This window comes from Humulus lupulus, chromosome 8 (assembly GCF_963169125.1).
Source record: "Humulus lupulus chromosome 8, drHumLupu1.1, whole genome shotgun sequence".
In the NCBI taxonomy this organism is placed as follows: Eukaryota; Viridiplantae; Streptophyta; class Magnoliopsida; order Rosales; family Cannabaceae; genus Humulus; species Humulus lupulus.
This window is the reverse complement of record NC_084800.1, coordinates 168601115-168627922: the sequence shown is the minus strand read 5'-3', so window position 1 is coordinate 168627922 and position 26808 is coordinate 168601115. Positions and strand designations below refer to the sequence as shown.

Here is a 26808-nt window from a genome sequence, read left to right as displayed (position 1 = left end):
CTTCAAACTCCTTGAAAAATATATTATATTTTTAGGACTTCAAATTTCCTTGAAAAATATACTGGATTTTTAGAAAAATTAATTTTCCTTTAAAAATCTAGTTATTTTTAGGTATTACAAATTATCCTTGAAAAATTAGTGCTGAGCAAATTATCGATAGTTGATAAAAGTGCTATGCAATGTCTTGAGGGACTTTGCTGTTAAAGTACTGCTACGATATGTTTTTTGGGCCAGATCAAGTTTACTGTAATGTTGAACACATTACAATAAACTTGGGAGGCAAATGTTATCCCTAAAAAAATATAGGGATGATGTGGCAAATGAGAAAGAGGCACGTGGCATCACAAATTAGGGAAAAACGACGATGTATTGAAAAAAAGACCGATGAGCAAAAAAGATACGTCCAGGACCTATAGAGAAGTCGACCAGGCCAAAACCCCCTAGGGGTGGTTGGGCTGGCCTTAACCCCTAGGGGTGGTCGGTTTGACCCCAACCCTTAGAGGTGGTCGACCCACCCTATCCTCCATAGGGTGGTCGGCCTACACTCCTGAAAACGGATAAAACTCACACTCGTTCAAAGCATAGCACCCAGAAGATCAACATGCCTACCACCCATAAAATCAACAGGCCTAGCACCCAGAAGATCACAGGCCTAGCACCCAGAGGACCAACGGGCCTAACACCCAAGCTCTAAAGGGTCATCGAGCCTAGCACCTAAGTCTCATAGACCAATCTAGACTTAGCATTTTCCCAGAGATTTAAATTGTACATTGTCTACCACGATCCAGAGAAATAACGAGAAGACCTATGATCTCATAATCATGGGGAGGTGGACACGTATCTCCACTATCTAATAATCGTGTACCAAACCACGATCCCAATATTAATGATCATGTAACAGCCCCTGAGTACTATAAATAAAGGACCCAAGGCTTCATTGAGGGGATCTAACGAATATTTTGAGGGGATACTCTGGGCAAATTAGCAACAAGTGAATACTTCTGTTCATCAGTGTAATTGTCTATCGAGTAATTCAATACTAAAAACTAAGTAGAATAGGTTATTACTGTTCATCGGAACAAGACTGAACCACTATAAATTCTTGTGTGTTTGTTTAAGATATTTGTACTCTGTCGTATTTAATATTCATTCCATTCAAAATGTGTCGTATACTGTACATACGATCGTTGGTCAATTTCACAGGTCAACATACTTGAATGTAATGTAAAAATATCTTAAATAATAAGACATGTAAATTACACAAGTGACTAAATTTTTTTATTAAAAGTTACCGTGTAGTATACTAAATTACTTTTTATTAATAAATTATATGGTAATTTATTATACTATATGACAATTCATTAATTTCTCAAATAAGCTTTAAAATGACCAAAATATATCTTAAATAATAAGATACCATAATAAAACCTAAAAATAATTAATTGATATATTAAGATGTCTACAAATAAATTATAGATGTGACCAAAATATACTCAAATAATATAATCTAAAAATAAAACTTTTAATAAAAAAATTAACTAATTGGTATCTTATCAGTATCTTAAATAACCAAAAAGTAATTTTTACAACTCAGAAAAAAAATTTCGAGAAGCAGGATTTTTTAATTTTTTTCAAAATTTGGTATACTATGCTGACGTGAAACAATTATTTGTGAAAATAATTTATTTGAATGTATTTTTGTAAATATTTTACATTCTTGATATATAAATGTAAAATTCCTATATTATTAACCTAAAATATAATAAATTAATATAGTAATAAAAAATCCTAAAAGTAATTAAAAAAATTAATACTAAATTTTTTTTACTAAGTATATTGGCATATACTAATAAAATTACAAAAATATGAAAAAAAAACATATAAATGTAAACAAATAAAATATGCCAGACAAAAACTTATCAAAAAAGCCATATTTATGAAACTTTTAAAAAAAATTTATAAATTGCAGACCGACTCAGTCTGATTGTTTGATTTTCTTCAATAACATAGCTGAGACTTAAATTCCCGTACCCGGCCCTCTCCTATTCCTCCATTTATCTCTCTCACTCCACTCTCGCATCGTCACCCCCAAAACGATGCCGCTTTTCGTCTCCGACGAGGAGTTCTCTCGTCTACGCCACGACGTCGTTTCGGTGGCGGACAAGGCCGACTCCTTCATCAGAGACCTACGGAAAGAGCTCGACACCCTCAGAGCTCAGGCTGATGCGTCCTCCATTACTGCCGAGCAGACCTGCTCTCTCCTCGAGCAGAAATACCTCTCCCTCTCCTCCGACTTGTCTCAGCTTCAGTCCCACAATAACCAGCTCCAGTCCTCTCTCGACCAGCGCCTCTCTGAACTCGCCCAAGTCCAGGCCCAAAAGCACCAGCTCCATTTGCAAGCTGTAAGTAGATTAGGGTTTTAATTTATTCTTTCCTTATGATATGCATGTTTACTGGACGTAATTTGGTTGGTTTTGGGATGTAGATTGAAAAAGATGGGGAGATTGAGAGGCTAAAGACGGATGTTTCGGAGCTGCATAAGTCGAAGAGGCAGTTACTTGGGTTGGTGGAGCAGAAGGATTTAGAGATTAGTGAGAAGAACGCCAACATCAAGAGCTATCTTGATAAGATTGTAAGTATTTTTGGGTTAGCTTGGAAGTTATTAACATGTTTGGCATTGATTGAATGACGGTTTCTTGTCTTGTTTGATGATCTTGAAGGTTAATTTGACTGACATTGCCTCGGAAAAGGAGGCTCGAGTGAGCGAAAGCGAAGCTGAATTAGCACGATCCCAGGCGGCGTGTACTCGTTTCTCCCAGGTTAAACATTTATAATTTCTGGTTACAAAAGCTCAAATGACTCCGGTGATGTGAACTGCCGCAATGCTCATTTGGTTTTAGCTGTTTTTCATGCATATTTTGAACCATACGAGCCTCATTTAGGTCTTCATTGTAGCTTCCTATGAAGAAATTTTAACTGGTCTACAGTTGGTTTAGTTGTGAATATCTTTAGAGCTAGCCTGAACCCTTCTCAAACTTAAGTAGTAATTGATTTAGCAGTTAATGAGTTTAATTGTTTTTTTAAATTGATTATAATTGGCAATAGACAAGACTATTTGATCATTTTTCGTTGCATTAGTTCTCTATGGGTGTTTAAGATGACACAGTTATCTTCTAACTTTCTGTCTTTGGGTTTATTAAATTTGCACTGGCTAGTGTTACTTCAAATTTAGGTGACACTCTTACATGTTTAACTTGATTTTGGAGTTATATTTAAAACCCTTATAAATTTGGATGTGAGCAGGAGAAAGAGCTTCTTGAAAGGCATAATGCATGGCTTAATGATGAGTTGACATCCAAAGTAGACAATCTTATTGAGTTGCGGAGAAAGCATGCTGATCTTGAGGCAGATCTATCCTCAAAGCTTGCAGATGTAAGTTTTTCTTTTAGATTCTTTTCTAATATTTTGCTTAGTTGGTTAAATATTTGTATATCTGTGCGTGATGGGTAGTGTGTGGGTCCTTACTACCTTTATTCCTTAGAATCCTAACTTCCTTATATTTTCAGGCCGAGAGACAACTTGAAGAATGTTCCACCTCTCTAAACTGGAACAAGGAAAGAGCAAGAGAGCTTGAAACAAAGCTAACATCATTGCAGGAGGTAAAATATTGAGAAACGAAATTCTGCTGCATGTCATTCCTAATTAGCTGGGTAGTTTATATTTTAAAATTCTAATTACGTGTAGGAATTATGCTCAACTAAAGATGCTGCTTCAGCAAATGAGGAGCAACTGTCTGCTGAACTCTCAACAGTGAGTGCTGTTAGAAGTCTTTGTATTGAGATGTCATATAACAACAGCTTTCGTGCTAACAATGCATATATTAGTTTATACATGAGTTGGTATCAACATAAGTTTTTTCTTATTCTTCATCTTTTTCTAATCTATTTTACTACTTTTATGCATTAATTTGGTAAAGAAAAATTAGAGTAAATAACGGCTAAAATACCCAATGTTTTCGCACTTTTATATCCAATCTTTTTTTGGTGGTAAATATACAATATCTTAAAAATGTTTCACTTTTGTACCTAATTTTTTTTTTGGTGGTAAATATAGCTAATGTTTTTAAAATGTTGCACTTTTATATCTATTTTTAAAAATTATTTTGAGAAATAATAAGAAAATTATTTTGAGAAATAATAAGAAAGTGAAGGAAACATATAAAAATTTGAGTTATTTTTAAAATTTTAAATTATTTTCACATTCAAAATAATAAAAAAAAATTAAGATTAGTAAAATTGATCAAAATAATTAAACTTATATTTGAAATTGATGAAATATATGTTTTTAATTATTTTAAATCATTTTTATTAATTTTAATAAAATATTTATTAATATTTAATTTAAAATAGTTATATTGAGAAAGAATAAGAAAGAGAAAATAATTTAAAATTTAAAAAATAATTAAAATTTTAAATTTTTTATCAAAATAATAAAAAATAAGTATAAAAGTGCAATATTTTAAAAACATTGAGAATATTTCCCGCAAAAAAAAAAAGATTGGGTATAGAAGTGTAACATTTTGAAAGTATTAGGTATTTTAACCGCCACTTACTCGAAAAATTATAATATATTTACGTGTGTGTTTGTGTATTTTGACGTTTATTATGTTCTGTGTGAATCATTTACCTTCACGAACTTTTTAGGTGAATAAGCTTGTAGAGCTGTATAAAGAAAGTTCTGAGGAATGGTCTAAAAAGGCTGGAGATCTTGAAGGCGTTATAAAAGCTTTAGAGGTGATTGTTTTATTCACTTGAATATTCATTTTGAGTTTTTTTTTTTCATTCATTCATTATGATATGATCCTTTATTTTGAGCAGACACATCTTGATCAAGTTCAAAATGATTACAAAGAAAGACTAGAAAATGAAGTATCTGCAAGACAACAATTTGAAAAGGTAGCTACACTTGTCCTATTACCCCAAGATCTACTTTCCCAGTTGAGTATCTCCCTGTGAAAGATTTTAGTTGAGATCTTTTGAAGAAAATTCAGTGTAGATGCAAAATTAATTATCCCAGGCTTACGTATTGTGTGTGGCATTATATGTGTACAGGAAGTTACAGATCTGAAATTGAAACTTGAAAAGTGTGAAGCTGAAATTGAAAGAAGTAGGAAAGAAAATGAGCTGAAGCTTCTTCCTCTCAGTAATTTTACTACTGAAGCGTATGTTCAACTTAACTATTTAAGAGCATTTTCTAATTTTGTGTTATTCACTTGTGTGCTGATTTCTGTGATTTTTTTTTGAATGAGTTTTGATGTTATTCAGTGTTTATTTTGATCTTCTGTCAGTGCTTTTTTTTTCTTTCTATAATAGATTCTAGACTATTGTTCATCAATAAAGAAGTATAAAAAAAGTATAAGTATTTTTCTCTAAGAAAAGGATATCATTACAGTTCTATCATTTTAAAAATTGAAGAAAAGGAAAGTTTGAAAATGTGGCCAATGAAGGTGTCAACAATTTCAAAGAATTGCGAGTTTATGACCAGTGCTTTACATAATAACTAAAAGTAGCTACATTTTCTTACTTTCACATAATGTCGACCCTCTTAATTATATCATTTGTAGATTTTTTTGGTCTCTTATTTTTGAAAAAAACACAGCTTCTATCAATGAGAGAATAATACAGGAATAGTGTGAAAAAATACACTAAACAGGGATAGGAAATATTAAAAAAATGCTTTGAATAATTAAACCTCTCACCAGATAACCAAATGGTGGTCAAGTATTCAATTTGTAGATTTCTTATACGAGTTAATTGATTTTCCAGAGCCATTTTTTTTTAAGTTCAATATAAATAATTTAGGTTGCGACTTGCAACTTTGAGAAAGGAGAATGGGAGAGGAAAGACTGAAGTAGAGCTGCGTTGAGTGTTATTGTACTTGAGTAGAAGTACATTGTTTTGAGAATGGGGTTATAATAATTTCAAGTAACTAAATGTTATGTAGAGTAGTAATATGTAAGATCAACAATGATGGAAGTTGAGTGTCTGATCATTGTAACAGAGATAGTACTTTTTGCTTGTATGAAAATTTGTAAGGATCTGTTAGTGGTGTATAATTGAGCTTGTGGAGGTATAGCAAACATAATCTTCTTTTCTTTACTTGTGGGGTTCTGGGGTTTGGTATACTGTATATACTTTGTCAAATAAATCTGAAGTATGGAGGTCAAACAAACAAAACCATTACAGTTAAAATAGTGTCAGCAGAGCATAATTTTTTTTGGGACAGGCTATTAAGATTATATATGGAGTTCAAGATCTTGATTGGGTTTCAAGAGGATTGTTTGGAAATTCTTGAATATTTATTTTTTACTAACTTTTTGAATATTTTTGGACTGGCGGTTTCTTTTGGGAGGATGTGTGGAAGGTGGCTTTTTCTTTTGAATTATCTTTACCTGCATTATTCCATCTTTCTATTGATCATGACCTGCCTAGAATTTTCTCTAGTAGATTCTTCATTTCTACTACAGATGTAGCATGTATATGGTGTAACATGAGCTGATTTAATCTGGCAGATGGATTAATTCGGCTGTAACGAATGACACGGTTGAGAATGACCGTATGCTTGTTCCTAGGATCCCAGCAGGTGTTTCAGGAACTGCATTAGCTGCTTCACTTCTGCGTGATGGTTGGAGTGTAAGCTACTAACGCAGTTATATTGTTCGTTTCATTGGTTTGATCTTGTGATTTACCACTTATTTATTATTGCTATTTCCTTATTTTCTATTTTGGGTACACTAAATAGCTGGCAAAAATGTATTCAAAGTACCAGGAAGCTGTTGATGCTCTTCGACATGAGCAGTTGGGAAGAAAGGAATCTGAGGCAGTACTGCAACGGGTATGGTGCATACTGCTTCTTTGAACAAAGAGGATATTGTTTATTTGTTTCTGTTTCAGTTTATTTTAGTCTTGTGCTATTATATGTATGTAATATTGTACAGATAAGGTAAATTGCACTTTCACCTCTTGAACTATGATACCTTAAATGTGTTACTCCCAATAATTTTTTTTCTTTGGCTTACTGTGCCTTTTGCAATTATTTGCAACGTCCCCTAATCTGTAAGTGTCAACTTCCAGATGAATTTGACAATTTTTATATATTTTTTTGGTATGAAATTCTTTTGTCTTTTCTTATTGACAGAATCAAAGTGGTTTTCACTTGTCAAATTCTGTCTTAAAAGTAAAGAAATATTAAGGTAGTGTTTGGTTGATAGGAATCCATTGGAATGGAATGAAAAGGGAAAGCTTTCCTATGTTTGGTTCACTTTTTCACAATGGAATCACTTTTCCATTGCAATTGCTTTTCACCCATCCATAAGAATTGAGATTCCATTAAAAAATGGATGGAATTGTCATTCAAATGTAAAATGTGTTTTGTCTTTTTTGGTGCATCAATTTTTTTTTTAAATTTTCAATGCATCATGTTTTGTTGTTACTTTGTTTAAAAAAATATTGTTGTTACTTTTTTTTTTGTTTCTTTTTTTTTTAAATGTGCAGTACAAATGATATTTTATTGTACTTTTATTCAAAAAAATATATATCTTAATAAGATTTAAAATAAAATTAGATTTTACAAATTTTTTTAATAAAATAAAAAATTTGATTAAGTACTAATGATATTTTATTGTACTTCGTTTTACAAAATATTTATATTTATGTATAATATATGTTATTTATTTGTTTAATTTATATATAAAAGTAAAAGAAACATTTAAAATGATGATAATTTGATTACAAAAATTATATATAAGAATAGAGTAAAAATATTTTGGTCAAAATAATAAAAATTTCATCTCATTCCATTTCATACTATTTCAAATATAATAATTCTTATTCAGTTACTGATTCAAAAATCTCTACCAAACAAAAGAATTATAATTTCATTCCTATTACCATTCCATAGAACTGGCTGGTCTTGAAATTCTTTTCAAGGCAATATGCCTATAAACAATTGTATGCTTTTAAAGGGGACATGTGAAAAGCACCATATTCAGGTGGGTAAATGAATTTACCTCAAGAATTATTTGTTTTCTGCAATATCATCTGAATTTTAGTTTCATCTCTATTGGTCTCAACTCTCTATGTACCTCTTATTTTTTTGCCTCTGACTACTGGTGGAAGCTATGGAGAACTGTTGTCCTTGATAATTATTTGGTTTGGTGTACTTCTTTCTTGTCTTTTAAAGTTTGTGAAATTTACTTCTTCCTTTTTTTTTTCAGATCCTATATGAACTTGAGGAGAAAGCTGAGCTAATTTTGGATGAAAGGGGTACAAGTTCTTACCTTTTTTTTTTACCCCATGAGAAACGGGATTTCTGTTAGAAACTCAGAAGGATTACAAAAAGATGATGAGGTATCATCAACTACAGAATAGAAGGCGATGAGGGACCATCTTAAATTACTACCAAAGGCTCCAATCTTTAATTAAATTGGAGAAAGAAAACCATTAAAATCTTTATTCTTAAATATCCAAACGGCTACCCAAAATTGAATTTCTCTTTTCAGTAATGATACTGTCTTTTGCTAGTGAACTTTCAAGTGTCAGATAATAGGTCAGGTCACATGCATATACAGTACATTTGTAAAGAATCTAAAGATAAAAGACATAGAAGGCACATTATATATTTGATAAACATAAATAAGAACTAAGATGTTGTGATTGTTCAAATAAGAAAGAAGCAGGAAGGGTCTAAAATATGAAAGTTAACCGGTTACTATTTACTTACTAAAGTGAGTGCATAATTATGCATGTGTTGCATGGATTATTCATACTGTAGTGCTGTTACATAATTTTTCATCTTTGTTTTTCACAATATTAATATTATGCATGTGGCACATATTCATGGAAATGAATTTCCTTGAAATTTAAGCCATTTTAGAATAAGTTACTACTGGAAAAGAAAAATAAAATATGCTAATTGTAGTAGCTCAGATAGTTGGGTCTGGTTAGTATCTAATTGTGTATAAATTTTTCAAAAATTGAAACTTAGTCTGAACAGTTAACTGTAAAATATGATTATAAAATACAAGAAATCATGATAGTCAGTTTTTTACTGATGGCTGGTGAGGATATACGATGGCAATACTGGCCGCAAGAAAAGGCTAAATGATTACGGTCATAACATAAGGAGCAATTAGGACAAGAATAAAAAAAATGGAAAAAGGAGAAATCCTGCAAGTAAAATTCAGGAGATAATGGAAAAGGAAACAAAGGGGATACTTTATCCCCACCGCTCTGTGATTACTGGGATTTAGCACTTGTATCCACTTTAATTTTGAATATAGGCAACATTTGTTTCAATAATTTTATAAGCATCTTTTACATTTATGCAGCTGAACATGAGAGAATGGCTGAGGCATACTCTATGATCAATCATAAACTGCAAATCTCAACTTCTGAACAGGCAAACTTGGAGAAATCGCTCCAGGAGTTAAAGGTTCTAGTCATGTTTATCTATACACAGTTTTATTACTATGTTTGTCATGTCTGATCTCTTACCTTATGCACTTGGTTTTAGGCTGATTTAAGGAGGCATGAACGTGACTATAATCTTGCTCAAAAGGAGATTATTGACCTTCAAAAACAGGTAAAAGAGGAGATATCATGGGTGGTTATTTACATAATGAGTTTAATTTGTTCGTATATAAAAAAAAAGTTTGATTTGTCTTTTATCTTTTTTGTCTGTTGCCACGGTATTCCTCCGCCTTAATCAATTATTTGAGTAGAGGTCAGCCTTTTGACCTTTGTCTCTTTTTCAAAAAATCTTTTTTGTCTGTTTTGTGTAGGGATTGGTAGATGTTTGGTTGGTGGGTAGGGTTTTTGTTTGTTGTGTTTGTTTGTATTCTACAGTTTTCCTCCGCCATAAGTGAGGGCTCTCAATCTATTTGAGAGGAGATCAAAGAACTCATTCTCTTTTTTTTTTTAAAAAAAAAACTAATTTGGGTCACTTTTCTTAGTTCTGCTGGAGAGCGGTTTTTGATTGTTGTTTTAATTAAAAAAATTGTTGTTTTTTATCTATATTCTATGTAATCTCATTATTTTTGAAAAAACATTTGTGTTCATTGATAGTATAATGATGGGGTGTTCATTGTGTTATGCTATATTCCTTCTATATCCAACTATACTCCACTACCAAAGCATGAGAGCATTGTGGAGCCATGCCTGATAATTAACTAATATTTTAAAGTTAAATATTATATTGGGTTTTCTTATTGCCAATGCCATATTTTAGAAGAATTTGAACATCAAACTGATTATAGACATGAAAAATAAGTGTAAGAAGGGAAGAGATGTGTCAAAGAATGGAAAAGAAAAAAAAAGGTGTAGGTAGAAAATGTTGAAATAATAATTTTCTTATAATAAATGATTTAAACTGCACTTGTTATTTTTTGTGGCAAAATTTGTAAATTTTGAACATGCTAAAATTTAGAATTTGATGTCATTGATACCAAATTTGGCACCCAAGATTAGTACGTGCATACAAGAAAAATGATCCATTTTTTTCCCATGCAATATAAGAGTTTACATTAGGTTGTTCTAGATGGACGATTGAGATTGGATTTATGTGTCTTTAGGTGGGATACCAGCATTTTGATAGTTGCTTATTTTTCTGGGTGCGAATGTTATAGGTGACAGTTCTTCTGAAGGAATGTCAGGATATACAGATTCGTTGTGGATCTTCTGGTCAAGATAATGACACTTCTATTGTTCCGTTTGGGATGATTATAGATTCAGATGCTGAAAAAGTCATCTCTGAACGTCTTGTAAGCTTGGTTATCTGATTTTTTTGCATGATGATATGATAGTTAGAGTATTTGTATTCTTTCTATAGCATGGTTCTTTGGAATTCATATTTGTTTTTTTTTTCTTTATATAAATAAGTGATATTAATTAGGATTCACTTTGGATGTTACAATATCAGCTTACCTTCAAGGACATAAATGGACTGGTTGAGCAAAATGTTCAGCTCAGGAGTGTTGTACGCAGTCTTTCTGAACAAATTGAAAATAAGGAGATGGAGTTCAAGGTTGGCCATAACAACTTTACGTTGTTCACAAACAGTTTGTTTGTCTTACGCTTGGATATGCAAACTTCTTCTTAACTTCATACTTTGGAATTTAGGAAAAACTTGAAATGGAACTCAAGAAACATACTGACGAAGCTTCAGCTAGAGTTGTGGCAGTACTACAGAGAGCTGAAGAACAAGGACAGATGATTGAATCACTTCACACATCCGTGAGAATTGTTTTTGACAGATGCTAGCATGTGTTTTTACTTGTTGCTATGACTAGCAACTTTCTTGTCAAGCTGTTATTAAATTTTTTGCTTCCTTAACACAGGTTTCAATGTACAAAAGGTTATATGAAGAGGAACACAAACTCCACTCGGTTCTTCCTCTTCCTGTAGAGGCTGCTCCAGGTCTCTATCCATCTTCTGATCTTACGCACATTGAGATTTCTATTAAGAATTGCTTTATAGAATATAGATGTAACTTAATTTGGAAAAGATTGTTTTCTTCTTTATGGTATTATCTCTTGGTTAGCATTATTATTAGGGAGTTTTTCTGTTTATTTTTTCTGAGATCTGAAGTTTTCTTTGACCACTCCTGAACTATCTTTTTAATTAACCTTTTGCAAAATTGTACTAGTTTTTTTTAATATATAAATATGTGCTATAAAATTTCAAAACACAGGAAGTAAAGAGTCATGTTCTTATTTTTCTTCATAAGATACACTGATTGTTATAAACAAACGATGATTTGTTATCTTCCAAATTACAATCTTGTAAGCTATTCATGATTTTATATAGAAAAGAAAAGCTTAGTATCGAATTACACCCAAGATTACCAATCATTTAGTAGCATAGAAAAAGGAAAAACTTTAAAATTCTTAGTATTGGAAATCCAGTCATCGAATGCTTATTTTCTCCCGAATAGCACCTACATTCTTCTCCATATCTTTGAATATTCTACTATTTCTAGCAAAGTATAGTTTGTAGAACTGTCTTTGTCAACTATATTGTATTTCTTTTCATTTGTGTTGTTGTAAAGCTGTCACCCTGATCATCTTGTGGTTATTGGGGCATATTTCTCTAAATTTGTGAATTGTCATGCTTAATTGACTTTCATTCAAACCACGGTGGTCTCGAATTGCTGCCTTGGATTGGACCAATCCTGTTTATTCATTAATATTTATTTATTTTCTATTTTTTCTATATATATATTTTGCAGAAGACAGAAGAACCAACTTCAAGTTGCTTCTTGAAGGTTCTCAGGTATGAAGGGAATTTCTGCAAGTGCTTGGTGTCTTTAGTCTTTCCTGCTTTGCACTAATAACTTCTCCTGCAAACTATACAATAATATAGGAAACAACAAGAAAGGCCCAAGAACAGGCTGCAGAACGAGGGAAACGTCTTGAAGAGGAGCTGGAAAAATCTAGGTAAGTTTTAATATTAGAATCTAGGTGTTATTATATTGTGTGATTTGCCTTTTCCATTTCTTGATAGTTGTTAAAGAAGTTTTGTTCCCCCTTATATAGTTATCTTTGCCATGTAAGATAAGAAGATGTTAAGGAGAAGGGAGTTAGTCTTGATGAGATTACAGACAAGATTTGTGTGTGATAGTCTGACCCAAATTAGTCGTATAGTTTTCTTCCTGTTCTTTGTTAAGGTTCCAAACGTGCCGTCTAGGTTCTTTAAATTTTTATTTATTTATTTAATTAATAGAACATTGACTTGGATTGAGATTAATTGCTTTATTTATTTTATTTTATATCTTTCGAAGCTTGACCTTAGATGTGCTTGTGTCTGCTGTATGTTTATTCCTTCATTCTCTTATTTGTTTATAAACCTTTTTTTTTTGACTTGAAAGAGGATGATTCCAAGCATGCTTATTCAATTTTTTTTTAACCAAATTCAACTATTTTATATAATCCAGATCCAGTTATTTAGTGTTTTTCACTCATGTTTTAGGCGTGACCGTGAGAAGTTATTCAATATGTGTGTGCCTGTTAGTCCTTAATTTGTTTTGTTTTATCTCTTTATATTTTTTTGGGAACATTGTATGGTACCTGACTTGTACGATTGTAATGCTTTGTTTTTGTTATTGTATAAAGCTCGTGATATTGCTGTTGTTTCTGAGTCATGCGCTCTATTTTGTATGACCAATCACTTACCTCATACCTGTTGGGTAATTTCTGAGATTGATGAAAACTTCATTTGTTTTCATTATTTATGTATACTTGCCTTGATTATTGCATGTTTGCTCTATTCATTCTATTTACTTTTGTATTTTTATATTCTATTAATTCATGATCAAACACCTCTTCTCAATTGTTTATGATTCTGTATTTTTATAATTAATGATTAGGGTTGAGATCACTTCCATACGTTCAGAGCGTGACAAGTTTGCTTTGGAAGCGAATTTTTCTAGAGAGAGACTAGACAGATTCATGAAAGAATTTGAGCATCAGGTGGCTATATAAATAACAATCTCTCTCTCTCTCTCTATATATATATATTTAAACAGCTTTATTTCTCTATCTTGCTGTCACCTGTCTTCATTGTTCAAGGTTTTCTTTATACAGTTTATAGACAGAACATGGCACTTGGCCCTGATATTTGTCTAAACTGATTTTTGTTTTGCAACTTATTGTGTCAGAGAACTGAAAGTAATGGTATTCTAGCAAGGAACGTGGAGTTTTCACAGTTGATAATTGACTATCAACGAAAGTTGCGTGAAAATTCTGAATCTGTGAATGCTGCAGAGGAGCTTTCTAGGAAGTTGAACATGGAGGTAATTGGTTTTCGACTAATGTTTGCAGATTGAGGTCATTTGGTACTCACTTTATATTGTCTTACCAACAGGTGTCTGTTCTAAAGCATGAAAAGGAAATGTTAGTTAATGCAGAGAAGAGGGCTTTAGATGAAGTTCGCAGTTTGTCAGAGAGGGTTCATCGCCTGCAGGTGGTATTTTCCACAAATACTATGTTCGTTTTTTAAATGATGCGTTTGTTCTCAAAATTATTTTTTGCAGACTAGTTTGGATACTATTCAGTGTGCAGAGCAAGTTCGAGAGGTAGTTTACTTAAGTGAAGAATTAATTATTTATTTTTTAAGTGTAGCAGCTAAATTGTTTTTTTTACTATGTGACTTTGCTTTGCTTCTAACTACAGGAGGCAAGAGCTGCAGAGAGGAAAAGACAAGAAGAGTATACCAAACAAATTCAGGTTTATTACTTTTCTTCCGTGATATTTTCTGTTTAATTATTCGTTTAGATGGGTCAAGCTTTTGCGATTTTGTAATATTTTTTAATGTTGTTTCCTTATTGGAATTTGGATAATATAATTAGCTTATTCAATCCATAAAGTATTTATGATGACTATGAGTGTATCTTTACAGAGAGAATGGGCTGAGGCAAGGAAAGAGCTGCAAGAAGAACGGGATAATGTTCGAGCTTTAACACAAGAACGTGAACAGACCATAAAAAGTGCCATGAGACAAGTTGAGGAAATGGGAAAGGACTTGAGTAATGCCTTGCATGCTGTTGCAGCTGCAGAGACTAGAGCGACTTTAGCAGAGGTCTTTTATCAATTTGTCCTCATATTTATGTGGAAAAGACATAGCTAATATGCATGTAGGATTGTAAATGGGCCAGGTTTTACCCACCCCTGTAACTTTGGAGCCATGGCAGGGCTGACCTGCCCCTTGGCTTTATGGGTCAGGTTGACCAAATGCATTTTTTATTTGAGAAATGCTAAATACACTCTATATTACATTCTCTTTTGTACTCTCTTAAATCAGTGAATGTGGATTCCACTAATGATTTAAAAAAATATTAAAATATAAAAAGTTGAATAATATACACATGTTCATGCATGAAGGAGGAGAGTATAAAAAAGAGTGCAATAGAGAGTTTTCTTAGCACTCCTTTTATTTTCCTGTACTTTTTTAATAAAAATTTTCTAGTCATGTGTTGTTTTGAAACTAAAACTCTCTAATTTAATACAATTAATTCTAAGACTTTCATAAGCTAAAAGTAAATTTTCTAGTCACATTTTCTGTGGGACGATGCCCCTCGCATTTTTCACCAAATAATTTGGGTGCAAACTTGGTGCAAGCTTGATCCATCGGAGTGGTTGCCAGTGGATCTCTGCATGTTCATATATTTGTGTATATAGGATATGCATTCATATGCTGACTCGTATTTGAAAGAATTTACTCTTATTTAAAACTCCTGATTTGTTCATTCAGGTCAAACTGTCTGATCTGGAGAAAAAAATTAAGTCTTCAGATGTTAAGGTATTTTTCTTATGAAATTATTATCCTCTGGTGTTGGGAACTCTTGCTTGGGATTAGGGAATGAGAATAGGTGTATTTATTATCCTTGTTTACTTACCTTAACACAAAACATTCCTATCACATGCAAGTAAACGTACCATTAGTTCTTGTAATTGCTGTATAATAAGTTGTGGTTCTAATTATTATAACTCTCATCCTCTACTGCTCTGTTAATATAGGATCTTGATATTGATGGTGCAAGTGGATCTTCCTCCATTTTTGGCAGTGAGGTATGTGTTTGGTTATGTTTATTCTTTCTTTGATTGATTCTTAGTCCAGTGAGTATACTATTATCATCTGCTGCCATTATATTTTTTAAAGAGATAGGTATAACTATTTACTAAGAAAACTTGTGTGAGATCATAAATATTTAGGCAACTGGTCTTTTATTTTGTTCTCTTCAAGCATAAATTTAGGTTTGTTAGTTTCTTATATACATCTATCTCTGGTTCTCTGCTGAACAAGTGTATCTTGTCTATGGAAATATGAGAACATAACTCCGCACCTTTTCTCAGTAAAATTTGAAAAACAAATGGAAATTCCAAGTTAATAAATGTGCTTTTGCTATGTTGAACTAATATGGACTGCCATTTGTTTGGTTCAATAAACTATGTCTTTGCTGTGTTAAAATTAAAAGGTCTGTTATTCATTTGGTTAAACTTGCTCTAGGTCGTCTTGGATTTGCGGGCAGCAAAGGAGGAGATCGAAAAATTGAAAGAGGAAGCACATGCTACCAAGGATCATATGCTGCAGGTTCTTATTCTGTACTCTTTGAAATGCTCATATTCACTAAAGCCAACCTAACCAATATATTATTTCATTTTGATTGGCAGTATAAGAGTATAGCTCAAGTGAATGAAGATGCACTAAAACAAATGGAATGTGCCCATGAAAATTTTAAAGTTGAGGTACCTATGTGGTTGCTTGCCTTTTTTTTTTTAAAAAGTTTTTTGTGGGATGATTATGAAATTTACCATAATTAATTTGTCCTTGGAAATATTTTGACAGGCTGAAAAGCTAAAGAGATCATTGGAAGCTGAACTTCTTTCTCTTAGAGAGAAGGTTTCTGAACTTGAAAATGAATGTAGCCTGAAGTCTGAAGAAGTGGCTTCTGCAGCTGCAGGGAAGGAGGAAGATCTTTCTTCTGCTTTAGCAGAAATCAGAAGTCTAAAAGATGAAAATTCAGCTAAAGCGTAAGTTTTTTCATGATGCATATGTTGTTCTAAAATTGATAATCTTATTCGGTGTGTCATATATTGTCTTCTTTTCCAGGTCACAAATTATGACAATGGAGATCCAAGTTTCTGCTTTGAAAGAAGATTTGGATAAAGAACACCAGCGATGGCGTGCATCTCAGGCTAATTATGAAAGACAGGTTAGCTTTATCCTAGTCCATCTTCTTGGTCGATTGATGTGTTGAGAGAAACCATGTTTGTGTACTTGCTCCCCAACCTTAAATAGTAACGTTTTTTATGTCAAATATTTTCAGGTTATCCTCCAGTCAGAAACAATACAAGAATTGAATAAAACTTCAAAGGCTTTGGGTTTGCTTCAAGAGGAAGCATCTGAGCTGCGTAAATTGGTTGATGCACAGAAATGTGAAAATGTAATTTGTGCTCACATGAAAGCTTTCCCTTCCAATTTTATTTATTCATAAATTGAACAATGGGGATTAGAACACCCCCTTCCCTGTCCCACACACACTCACACATCCACCCACTTGAGCTAGCATATTTTATTTAAAATTTTGCCTTGAGAATTATTCATTTTTCAATTATTTTAGATAGTGGGTGATTGCTGAATTCAAATTCTTGATTCATGTGAGCTCAGCATAAGAGGGAGTTAGGGACCTTTATATTGTTACCAAGCTTCTTTTTGTTAGCCCATGTCAAAGTTATTTTAGGTGTGGAGTTTATAGCAGACAAAAGCTTGATGTGTGATTTGGCTTAGAATTAAAATTGATATATCACATTGATAGTTTCCTATTTTGTTTAAACTTCCAGAGATCTTGTTTCCTATTTCTATTAAACTCTTAAGTTTCTTAGTTTTGTTCAGTTATTTTTGACTTTCCTATATCAGATGGTTCTTCTGTTGATATGAGGTTCTTCTGTAGTTGTATATTAGGTCTTCTTAGTGGCCTTACAATATAGGATACTGTGGAGCCACCAAAGGTGGATTAAGGAGATGCCAAAGGGGTGTGAATACCTTAGATAAAACCACGGGGAAACACTGTAAGAGGAGTGGGAAGACTGTCCAGAACGTGAACACTAAGAGAGTGAGTATTGGGTGTACTTGGGACAGGAGATGTCAGGGAGACTATGGAATTAGTGCTTCTAACATTCTTCTTGATGTGATGAATTTATTTCTTACTACTATGTAGTATGTGCATTGTGGATTAGTTGCATGGAGTGACATTATTTTGACGAAATGAGTGCAAAAGTTATAATGTCACTTTATCATCTGAGAATTAAACCAAATACCCCAACTCCTAAGTTAGATCATAAAAGGATAAATCTTTCAAATCTTTAGTATCAAACACCTATATAGCCACACAGCACATGCTATCCGATAAAGATTCTAAACTCTCTTCCCAATCTTCAAAACCTCTGTTATTTTATTCCAGCCACAAAAACTACCATAATGTCTATATTTTACACCTTCTACCTTGAATCTTCTGTTTATTTTACAATTTATTGGATCTTCTATGTGTTTTGTTTCTGCTTCAACAGACTGAAAGAACACCATTCACGGCTAAGAAATTATGGTTTGAATATTGTGTGTTTTGTTGTTAATTTTCCATCTGTTTTTTTTTCTTCTCAGAATGAGCTAAAGTCAAAGTGGGGAGCTGAGAAGGCAGCAGCTCTGGAATTGAAGAATGATGCTGAAAAGAAGTACAATGAACTCAACGAACAGGTATTTTTTATATGCTTTAGCATGCGGTGGTATATTAGATTGGTGTTTATTATTAGTTTGTGATATGCCTTTAGAAATTAATGTCATTATAACCAGTAGTCAGTAATAGAAATACATATCACAAGAACTAACAGGTTTGTCTCGGTCAGCTGACAACCATTTGGTTTATAAAAAACCTTTTTTTTTTTTTATGTTTTTTCTATTTTTTAGGACGAGGGGGATAAATATTTAAAGTTGTTCTGAATGGTTTATGAAATTACTTGCATTTTGTCACTCTATGGTAGTCCAAGTTTGATTTGATTTGGTAAATCTTGCCTGAATGTTCTGTCCATATTATAATAGATTTATAACATTTCTTTTCTCTTCATTTTATATCTTATCATAATGTGTTTTCCTACAATGTTCTTCACATAGTTTCTTATGTTGTCTAAAAATACTAAAAAAAATACTTACCAAGAGATGTGTGGTTGGTTAGCTTGCTTTCACTTCAGAACTTTTATGAATTCACTCCTTGTCTGTGGTGTATTGGAGTATATGTTTTTTATTTTATGAACTTCATCTTTTTTATTAGCCAATTTTTAAGTTTTCTTCCAACATTTTTCAGAACAAAATACTGCATAGTAGACTTGAGGCTTTACACATTCAATTGGCCGAGAAAGATCGTTCTTCTTCTGGATTGTCTAGTGGAACTGCTGGTCCAGATGCTCTCAGTGATGCTGATTTACAAAAAGTGATACAATATCTGCGAAGAACGAAAGAAATTGTAAGTTCCATATCTAAACTCTACAGAATTTAGATGCAGATGTATATTTTAAATCATACCTAATTTCCTTTTTGCTGTCAACAGGCGGAGACAGAGATTTCTTTGTTAAAGCAAGAAAAATTACGACTTCAATCACAAGTGCGTTTGAAAGTTTACATCTTTGTTTATCATTATTCTTCTCTTTTTTTTTTTTTTTTAAATATTAGAAAATTTTAGTTTATAATGCGATTTCTGCAAATCTTTCACAGTAATTTTACCTAAATCAACTTTCTTTTAATCTGTCCGTCAAAGATATAAATATATATATATATACTATATTTTAATATATCTGATATTTTCTTTATCTTCAGTGTTAGGTGGACAATTCTTATTTTTTTCCTTTAATGGGAAAGAAAAAGTGGCAAACTTTCTTTATAATTTGTGCCAAAAAGACTTGCACCATTAATGATAGTAGAAGATTACTAGTTTTTGGTGTATATATGGGTTAAGATTTGCTGCTGAAAGTTATTAATTTATTTCTGCAAGTATTTTGGATTTGGAGTCAAATTACCAATCTAAGGGAAAGTGCATAAGCTTTAATGCAGGGGAATAGTATGGTGAAGTTTTCTGGGATAGAGTAAACTGGATCTTTAATGATTGTTTTTTTCTCTTTTTTCTATTGATTGTTTAGTATATATTTCTCTACAGCTAATAAATTAGGTTTTCAAGCTTCATCATTGCTCAAACTTCACAAAATTTACTTCTTCTGATTTATATTCTCTTGGTTTATTCTTTATTTTGAAAATAAATGGCACTGGTGTATTATAATGATTCGGAAATAAGATTACACCCAAAGAAGTTCTGCTACCTTAGTTGCATTGGCCAATTTATTCTCTTTTTAATCTTATTCTGCAATGCCTCTATCTTCTCGAATGTCAAGCATTATATGATAGTCAATTTTTTCGTGTGTGACATTGGATCACTTAATGATTATTTATCAATTGTTTTCCAGCTTGAGAGTGCGTTGGCGGCCGCAGAAACTGCCCAATCATCACTTCATTCTGAACGTTCAAGTTCAAGAACATTGTTATTTTCAGAGGAGGAAATTAAGTCATTACAACTACAGGTTATTCTTTTTTTAATTTTTAAATCTTATGTTTGTAAGATTTTTACTTTTTTTCATCAGCTTTCAAGAGCTTACGCTACTCTATTGTTATTATAAAATTATAATTTATACTTTTTACTTATTTGACACTGTTGTGTGCAACCTGCTGGTTCTACTTTGTCCTATATATAGGTATATATATATTTGTTTTTGCACTATTCAAAGTAGTATTGACTTGTTGCCTAATAGAGGTAGTATTCCCTTTTGATAATAATAGATAAAATTTATTTACAGGTTAGAGAAATGAACTTGCTTCGTGAAAGCAATGTGCAACTCAGAGAAGAAAACAAGCATAATTTTGAGGAGTGCCAGGTAGAACTCTTCACCCCCGCCTTCCATTTCTAATCTGGAAGCTTACATCAATAAATGGCTATTATTTATTTATTTTTTCAAAAATTATTGTCCCTTTCTATAGAAATTGCGTGAAGTGGCTCAAAAAGCTAATGTTGAGTTTGAGAACTTAGAAAAACTCTTGAAGGAGAGTCAGATTCAGGTGGAAGCCTGTAATAAAGAAATACACATCCAGAGGTTAGAAAAGGAACAGCTGGAAAAGAGGGTCTCTGAGGTATGGGGCTTTATCTCTGTTTCTCACTTGAGTGGTCACATATTAGTGCACTTACAAGTCTTTTCCTGAAAAATATGTATGAACTTTCTCGATAAAATTTATTCCGTGGAGTTGTGTATGGAATTATCTGTCAATCAGCTCATATCTACCTATAAAACCATAAATTATATTGATTACAAAGTGAAATGTGTGAGCTGTAGTAAATTAAAAAAAGAATATTATTTTTTCTTTCTTTAACTAGGGATATTCTATTTACAAGAGCAATCTAGATGGTAAACTAATGATATGGTAATTGGTAGCTAAGTCCTATCAGAGTGTGTGCTGCCCTGCCTCGTCATGTATTCCCATGCAAGCACATTAGATATACAGTGCTGTTAAATATTCTAATGTTGTTCTTTTTTGAAGTTACTTGAAAAGTGTAAAAGCATTGACGTGGACGAGTATTATCGCTTGAAAGATGACGTTCAGCAGATGCAGGTGGGTATATAGAGAATGATATAAGCTAATCCTATAGTAAACTCTAATAAGTTCAAAATTTTATCTGTTCAATCATATAAAAAAATTTGAAAGAATACAATGGACATCACCTTATGTTAATTCTTAACTCCTAATATGATAGTTACATGTGAATGTTGATGTTGGAGGAAAGGATATAACCCATTTCTATTTTGTGTTCTTTGACAGACTTGAGGTTCCATTATGATATTAATTGTGAATATTATATTATGGATACCTCTTATTTATTTGTATTTTTTTGAAGTTTTTTATTACTGCTCTTGTTCTTGTATTAATTTATGGATGCGCTCATGTCTTATTGAGTTGTATCATGTAACTGGTAACTGAAATTTTTCTTTCCTTTTGTTATTTTGTATCAGGAAAAATTGAAAGAGAAGGATTCTCAGTTAGAGGAAAACAAAAGGCTTCTTTCTGAAAAGCAGGGAACTGTGTCTCTGTTGGAACAAGACCTTTCTAATTGCAGATTAGAACTATCTGAGAGGGAGAAAAGGATAAATGATAGTTTGCAAGCTGAGGTATTCTAGAACGGTTATGATTTTTTCCTACTGAAATGTTTTGGCCTTTTGATTTATTGCATCCTTCAATTGTTTCTCATTTTATGATTCACATGCACAGGCAAGTCTGAAATCGGAAGTGGAAAAACAGAGGAAGATGATTTCTCAGCTAAAGGTTGTTCAAAATTTCATAATGCCAAAATCTTCATTCTTCACCTGATATTTAATAATTGCTTTCATATATCCAATGAAATTTATTTGTCAGTTTTGGAACCAGACATTTTGTCACCTCCCTTTTTTATCCTGTTAGCTTGATTTGGTAACTTTTTTTTCTCTCTCTACAGAGGAGGCTTGAGATTCTGTCAAAGGAGAAGGAGGAATTGTCCAAAGATAATCAAGCTATTACTAGGCAGTTGGAGGAGCTTAAACAAGGTATCGAAATTCAGAACTGTCTACTATCTTAGATGATACAGAATAATCCGGATTTCCCCTCGTTCTTACTTTTTAATATAAATATGGATTACAGTAAAAAAATCTGGAGGGGATGCATCTGGTGATCAGGCCATGAAGGAGGAAAAAGACACTAGAATTCAGGTTCATCCAACTATCTTTCGTGTTACTATTTTTTCCCTTTCATTTTAAATGTGTCTTTCTTACATTTCTGTTGCTTATGATGTTTGCCTAGATTCTGGAAAAGCACCTAGAGAGGCAGAGAGAGGAGTTGAAAGCAGAAAAAGCAAGGCGACTAAAAAATGAGAAGGCAGTGATGGATTCTTATAAAAACATTGAGCAGGTTTACTGCAGTCTCTCTTTGCAATTATTTGAATGTTAATTTCAGATAAGATGGGTTTAGTTTAGTCCGTAATGTTGTAATGTCTAATCCTCGTTAATATTGTTGCGTTGATAACGTATTAGTTTTTTTTTTTTTTTAATTTTGACAGTAAGATTATCATTTGATGTATGGCTTATTAATTTTGTGATTGGTTTCTGATTTGTGGAGCATCTAAAAGGTGTTTTATCATAGGATAGTATCCATACTGAGATTGGGTTCACGTACATTTTTTATTTTAATAACTAGTTTATGGACTATCAAAAATAATCATTTAGGTAAGGTATCATAAGATAGTATGCAACTACGTGCAACTATGCATACTGGCCAATAAAAAAGAAAAGAAAAGAAAAAGTATCCATACTGGGATTGGGTTCTCACTTATATTTTTTTTTTATTATATCGTAAAAGCTAGTTTTTAGTCTATCAAATAATCATTTAGGTCTTCTTACGTACTTCAAGGCTTACAAAATCTGAGTAATTTTCATTCAAATTTTCAGAAAGTTAGATAATTATTTTTATTGTTCACTGCTTAATTTCTTTTTATGATGAAAATATAGTGCTCTCATAATTAGTCTCATTCTACGTGGGTGTTTCTTTTCCTGGCGTATTTATTCTACTGACACGTTTCTCTGGACACCTGCTGATGACACCTTTTGTTCTCACATCAGGAGAAAACAAAGTTTCTTGATGAACTTGAGAAGCACAAGCAGTCCTCGAAGCGGCTCTCAGATGAACTTGAAAAGCTCAAGCATGGAAAAGAAAGTTTTCCAGAGGTAGTAACAACATATTCCATTTGATTTGCAGCCTCTTTCATTTATTAGTTCTGTTTTGTTGGGAGTTGGTTTTGGCCTCAAATTTTGTTTCTTAAAAATATGAGTTTGGGATTAGTTTTTGTATGACTGACTAGATCTTATGTATTTTGGAACCGTGAATAAGACTTGGGGACATACTTTCTGCACACTGAATAGAAGAGTAATGTGTGCTAAAATTAAATGTTGCCAAGTCCTATTTCCTTTTTAATTTCTTGTTTAAAGCATCTAACATAACTATCTTGATATTTACTGGGTTTCTTTCCTTATTTCTTACTGTAGCTCATATTTCTTAAACTCAGGGCACATCACTGACTCAGCAACTTCCTGGATCTAATTTGGAAGAGCTTAGTAGTGCCTATGTATCGGCTGTTGAAAATTACGAAAAAGCATCACGCTCAGTTTCCAGTGAGCGTGGAGCTCATGCCGTCCCTGCAGAAACTGCTGTTGCTGATTCTACAGCAGTGGCTGCAACTGGTCCTTCTCTTCACTGATCATTTCCAATGATTCTGTTTTCATTAAAAATAATAATTTTTAAACGTTGTTATATATCTTCATTTTCTTTTCAGTCATAAGTTATATAAAACCTTTTCAAGGGTCATGTACCACAACCTCATATCTCTAGTGTTGCATCTTCTGCAGCTCTGGCAACGAGTTTACCAGCCAAATCAACTGAAGAAAGTGAAAGAAGATCTACTTCACTTAAATCGAACATTGAATCCCGTAAAATAGGCCGGAGATTGGTTAGGCCACGCCTTCTTAAACCAGAAGAACCCCAAGGTGATACTGAGATGTCCGAGACAGAGGGAGCTAATAATAATAGCAGCAAGCCCGCAACATCCACAGATGCAGAACCTCAAGGCAATATTTCTTCTTTATCTGCGACACAAAACGTCCTTCGAAAACGTCAATCTTCATCTTCTGATTTTGGTTTTCGTGAAGAATCAATCACTCAAGGGGAAGGTGGCTCAGATGTGGTGGTACCTTTACTCAAGAAGTCAAAAGGTTCAGAATCTCTACAAGAGAGAGTTGAAGAGCAGGCTTCTGCTGTTTTGGAAACTCTTGAATCTCTTCCAGCCATTGATGAGGCTTCTGATGTTGGGGATTTGCCTCAAGCTTCAAATGAGGAAGCCATTATTGATGGTGATAAAGAAGAGGTTGAAATCGCAGGGGAGAAGGCTGATGAGCCAAAAGAACCACAATTAGCAGAGGCAAACCAAGTTGATTCTCAAAATGACAACAATATCATGGAAGAGAATTTGGATAGGGCAGCTGGGAAAGAGATGGTGTCTGATGACGGAGCAAATGATCATACTGATCTTGAGAACCAATCATCTATGATGGACACTGGAGGTGAGAGAGAAGAGGGAGAACTGTTGCCTGATGCTGCAGAGCTCGAGGGTTCTGGTGATGCAGTGGGGAGTGCTGAATTAGGGGACGCCCAGGCTCAACCTGAGCCTGCTGCAGCACCAGTCGCTTCACCTGCTGTGGTTGATGATGAGGCTCAAGATGTTGGTGAGCTTACTTCTCCAGACATTCCAAGTGATGAGAAGAATGAGGAAGTTGATGTACCTGAAGAAGCTGCTGAGGTTTCTGATAAGTCAAATGATGGTATCGACCAAACACCAGTGGAGAATGATCAGGTTGTTGCAGAAGCTGCTTCAGTTGTCTCTGAGAGTACTTCAGCTATACCTACTTCAGAAGCTTCTGTTTCAAAACAGGGTAGTCCCAGTGTGGTCACAGAATCAGAAGAGGTAAAACAGGTTTCTCCTTTGAGTGGTGGATCCACTACCATAAATTTGTCAGAACGAGCCAGGCAGAGAGCTATGCTAAGACAAGCTGGAGTTGGAGTAGTTTCTCCTTCACCTGGTAGAGGCCGTGGTAGAGGTGTACCACGAGGTCGTGGTGTACGTGGTAGACGAGGAGGACGTGGTGGGCCCACGCCTAGTGAACAACCTTGAGATTTAAAGATTATGGTCTGCTGCACTAACACTTTTGTTTCTTCATAGTTCCATATCAGTGTATGGAACAGTTGCATCATATTAATTTTATAAGCAATTTTGGAGAAGAATTATTCAACCATTTAAGTTTGGCACCGATGAGGAATTGGTATGGGTGGTAGATGCATGGCGAACTTTTGATTGGTTGGTCTGTCGTGTAAATCTATATAGAAACGGATTACTCTAAAGAAAGATGACTGGTACAAATTACTATTATTTTTTTTTACTTGGCTGTGGGATAATTTACTTTAAAAAGAGAAATGATCATTTAGAAATAGACACTGCCAGTTTTCATGATACTTTCAGTAGTAGGTTGGATCGATGAGACCAGAGTCATTTGCTGAGATTCTCGAGGGGGTTTCTGAAGAAAGCTTTGTGCCATTTCCTTTATTTATATCAATCGTCTTTTTAAGCTTTGGGTTTCTGAAGAAGAAAAGAAGGCTTGGTTTTGTTTATAGAACCCTTTTATGACTAATGTGCACAAACATAAGCAACTATCATTATGACTCTTTATACTCGTATTGTTAGGCTAGGGTGAAGCTATAAATGACATTTTGGCTCAAATCACCCTAAACAAATTAATGTTTCTAGGGCCAACCAAAAAAAAAAAAAAAAGAAAAAGAAAAGAAAACTCGACTCTTAAAAAATAACTTACAAATATTGATCACTTTTGCCATAATTTTCTTCTTTTTCATTCCAATTGTTATTATTATTTTTTATCTTTTAAAACAACAAGAAACATTTACAATGAGACACATTTACCTCATCCCTTGCATAATGCTTATTGGTGAAAGTGGAAAAGTACGGAAGGTAATTTTTGGCTAATATGTGGTTGACAATAGTGATGCACGCGGGGCGAGGAATTGGTGGGGTCCTTGCGTCCCCGTCCCCATTTATATTTCTAATCCCCGCCCCATTCCCGCTTATTCCCCGTCGGGGACGGATGGGGAACCTACTATTGGGGCGGGGAATTCCCATGGGGAACTCTTTTATTTAAAAAATAAATTTTAAATTAAAAAATAAAAATCGTAAATTATATGTAAATTAAAATATTGCACAATATTTATTATTTAAAATATTAAACACTATCCTAAATAAAATTTAAAATATTAAAAAAGTTACTACTATACTACAAAATCACATAAAGAAATATATAAAATACATATAAAATATTATAAAAATATATAAAAATTTAAACGAGGACTCATCGGGGCGGGGAGTGCTATCCCTGTCCCCGCCCCATTTAACATTCAGGGATTGAAAGTTATCCCCGTTCCCCATTTAGACGGGGATTCCCCGCCCCATTAGGAGCGGGTCCCCACAGGGCCCTGTCCCCATGGGGAAAATGTGCATCCCTAGTTGACAACAAAAATGATGATT

The 26808-nt window shown here is 33.3% G+C and overlaps 1 protein-coding gene across 1 annotated transcript; it reads left to right on the top strand.

Moving 5' to 3' along the window:
• The first annotated feature begins 1986 nt into the window (after positions 1 to 1986).
• LOC133798648 (nuclear-pore anchor) lies at positions 1987 to 25727 on the top strand. The gene is made up of 48 exons (XM_062237070.1): positions 1987 to 2402; positions 2486 to 2632; positions 2721 to 2819; positions 3304 to 3432; positions 3567 to 3659; positions 3745 to 3810; positions 4704 to 4793; positions 4878 to 4955; positions 5112 to 5221; positions 6572 to 6692; positions 6802 to 6894; positions 8276 to 8324; positions 9389 to 9492; positions 9574 to 9642; positions 10685 to 10819; positions 10978 to 11082; positions 11178 to 11291; positions 11396 to 11474; positions 12286 to 12329; positions 12420 to 12493; positions 13423 to 13525; positions 13714 to 13848; positions 13920 to 14018; positions 14089 to 14130; positions 14228 to 14281; positions 14454 to 14633; positions 15306 to 15353; positions 15572 to 15622; positions 16062 to 16145; positions 16226 to 16300; positions 16401 to 16585; positions 16665 to 16767; positions 16882 to 16998; positions 18213 to 18305; positions 18910 to 19068; positions 19153 to 19206; positions 20060 to 20173; positions 20447 to 20524; positions 20628 to 20777; positions 21183 to 21254; positions 21653 to 21808; positions 21909 to 21962; positions 22132 to 22219; positions 22314 to 22381; positions 22473 to 22580; positions 23288 to 23392; positions 23731 to 23905; positions 24071 to 25727. Exons 1-48 carry the CDS (start codon positions 2097 to 2099, stop codon positions 25387 to 25389), a joined length of 6174 nt encoding a protein of 2057 aa, XP_062093054.1. The 5' UTR covers positions 1987 to 2096; the 3' UTR covers positions 25390 to 25727.
• Positions 25728 to 26808: the final 1081 nt, after the last annotated feature.

Coding starts and splice junctions, on each gene's coding strand:
- LOC133798648 (XM_062237070.1), top strand. CDS start 2,097: ATGCCGCTTTTCGTCTCCGACGAGGAGTTCTCTCGTCTACGCCACGAC. Junction 11,475..12,285: donor TCCTGTAGAGGCTGCTCCAG/GTCTCTATCCAT, acceptor TATATTTTGCAG/AAGACAGAAGAACCAACTTC. Junction 16,768..16,881: donor AGGCTAATTATGAAAGACAG/GTTAGCTTTATC, acceptor AAATATTTTCAG/GTTATCCTCCAGTCAGAAAC.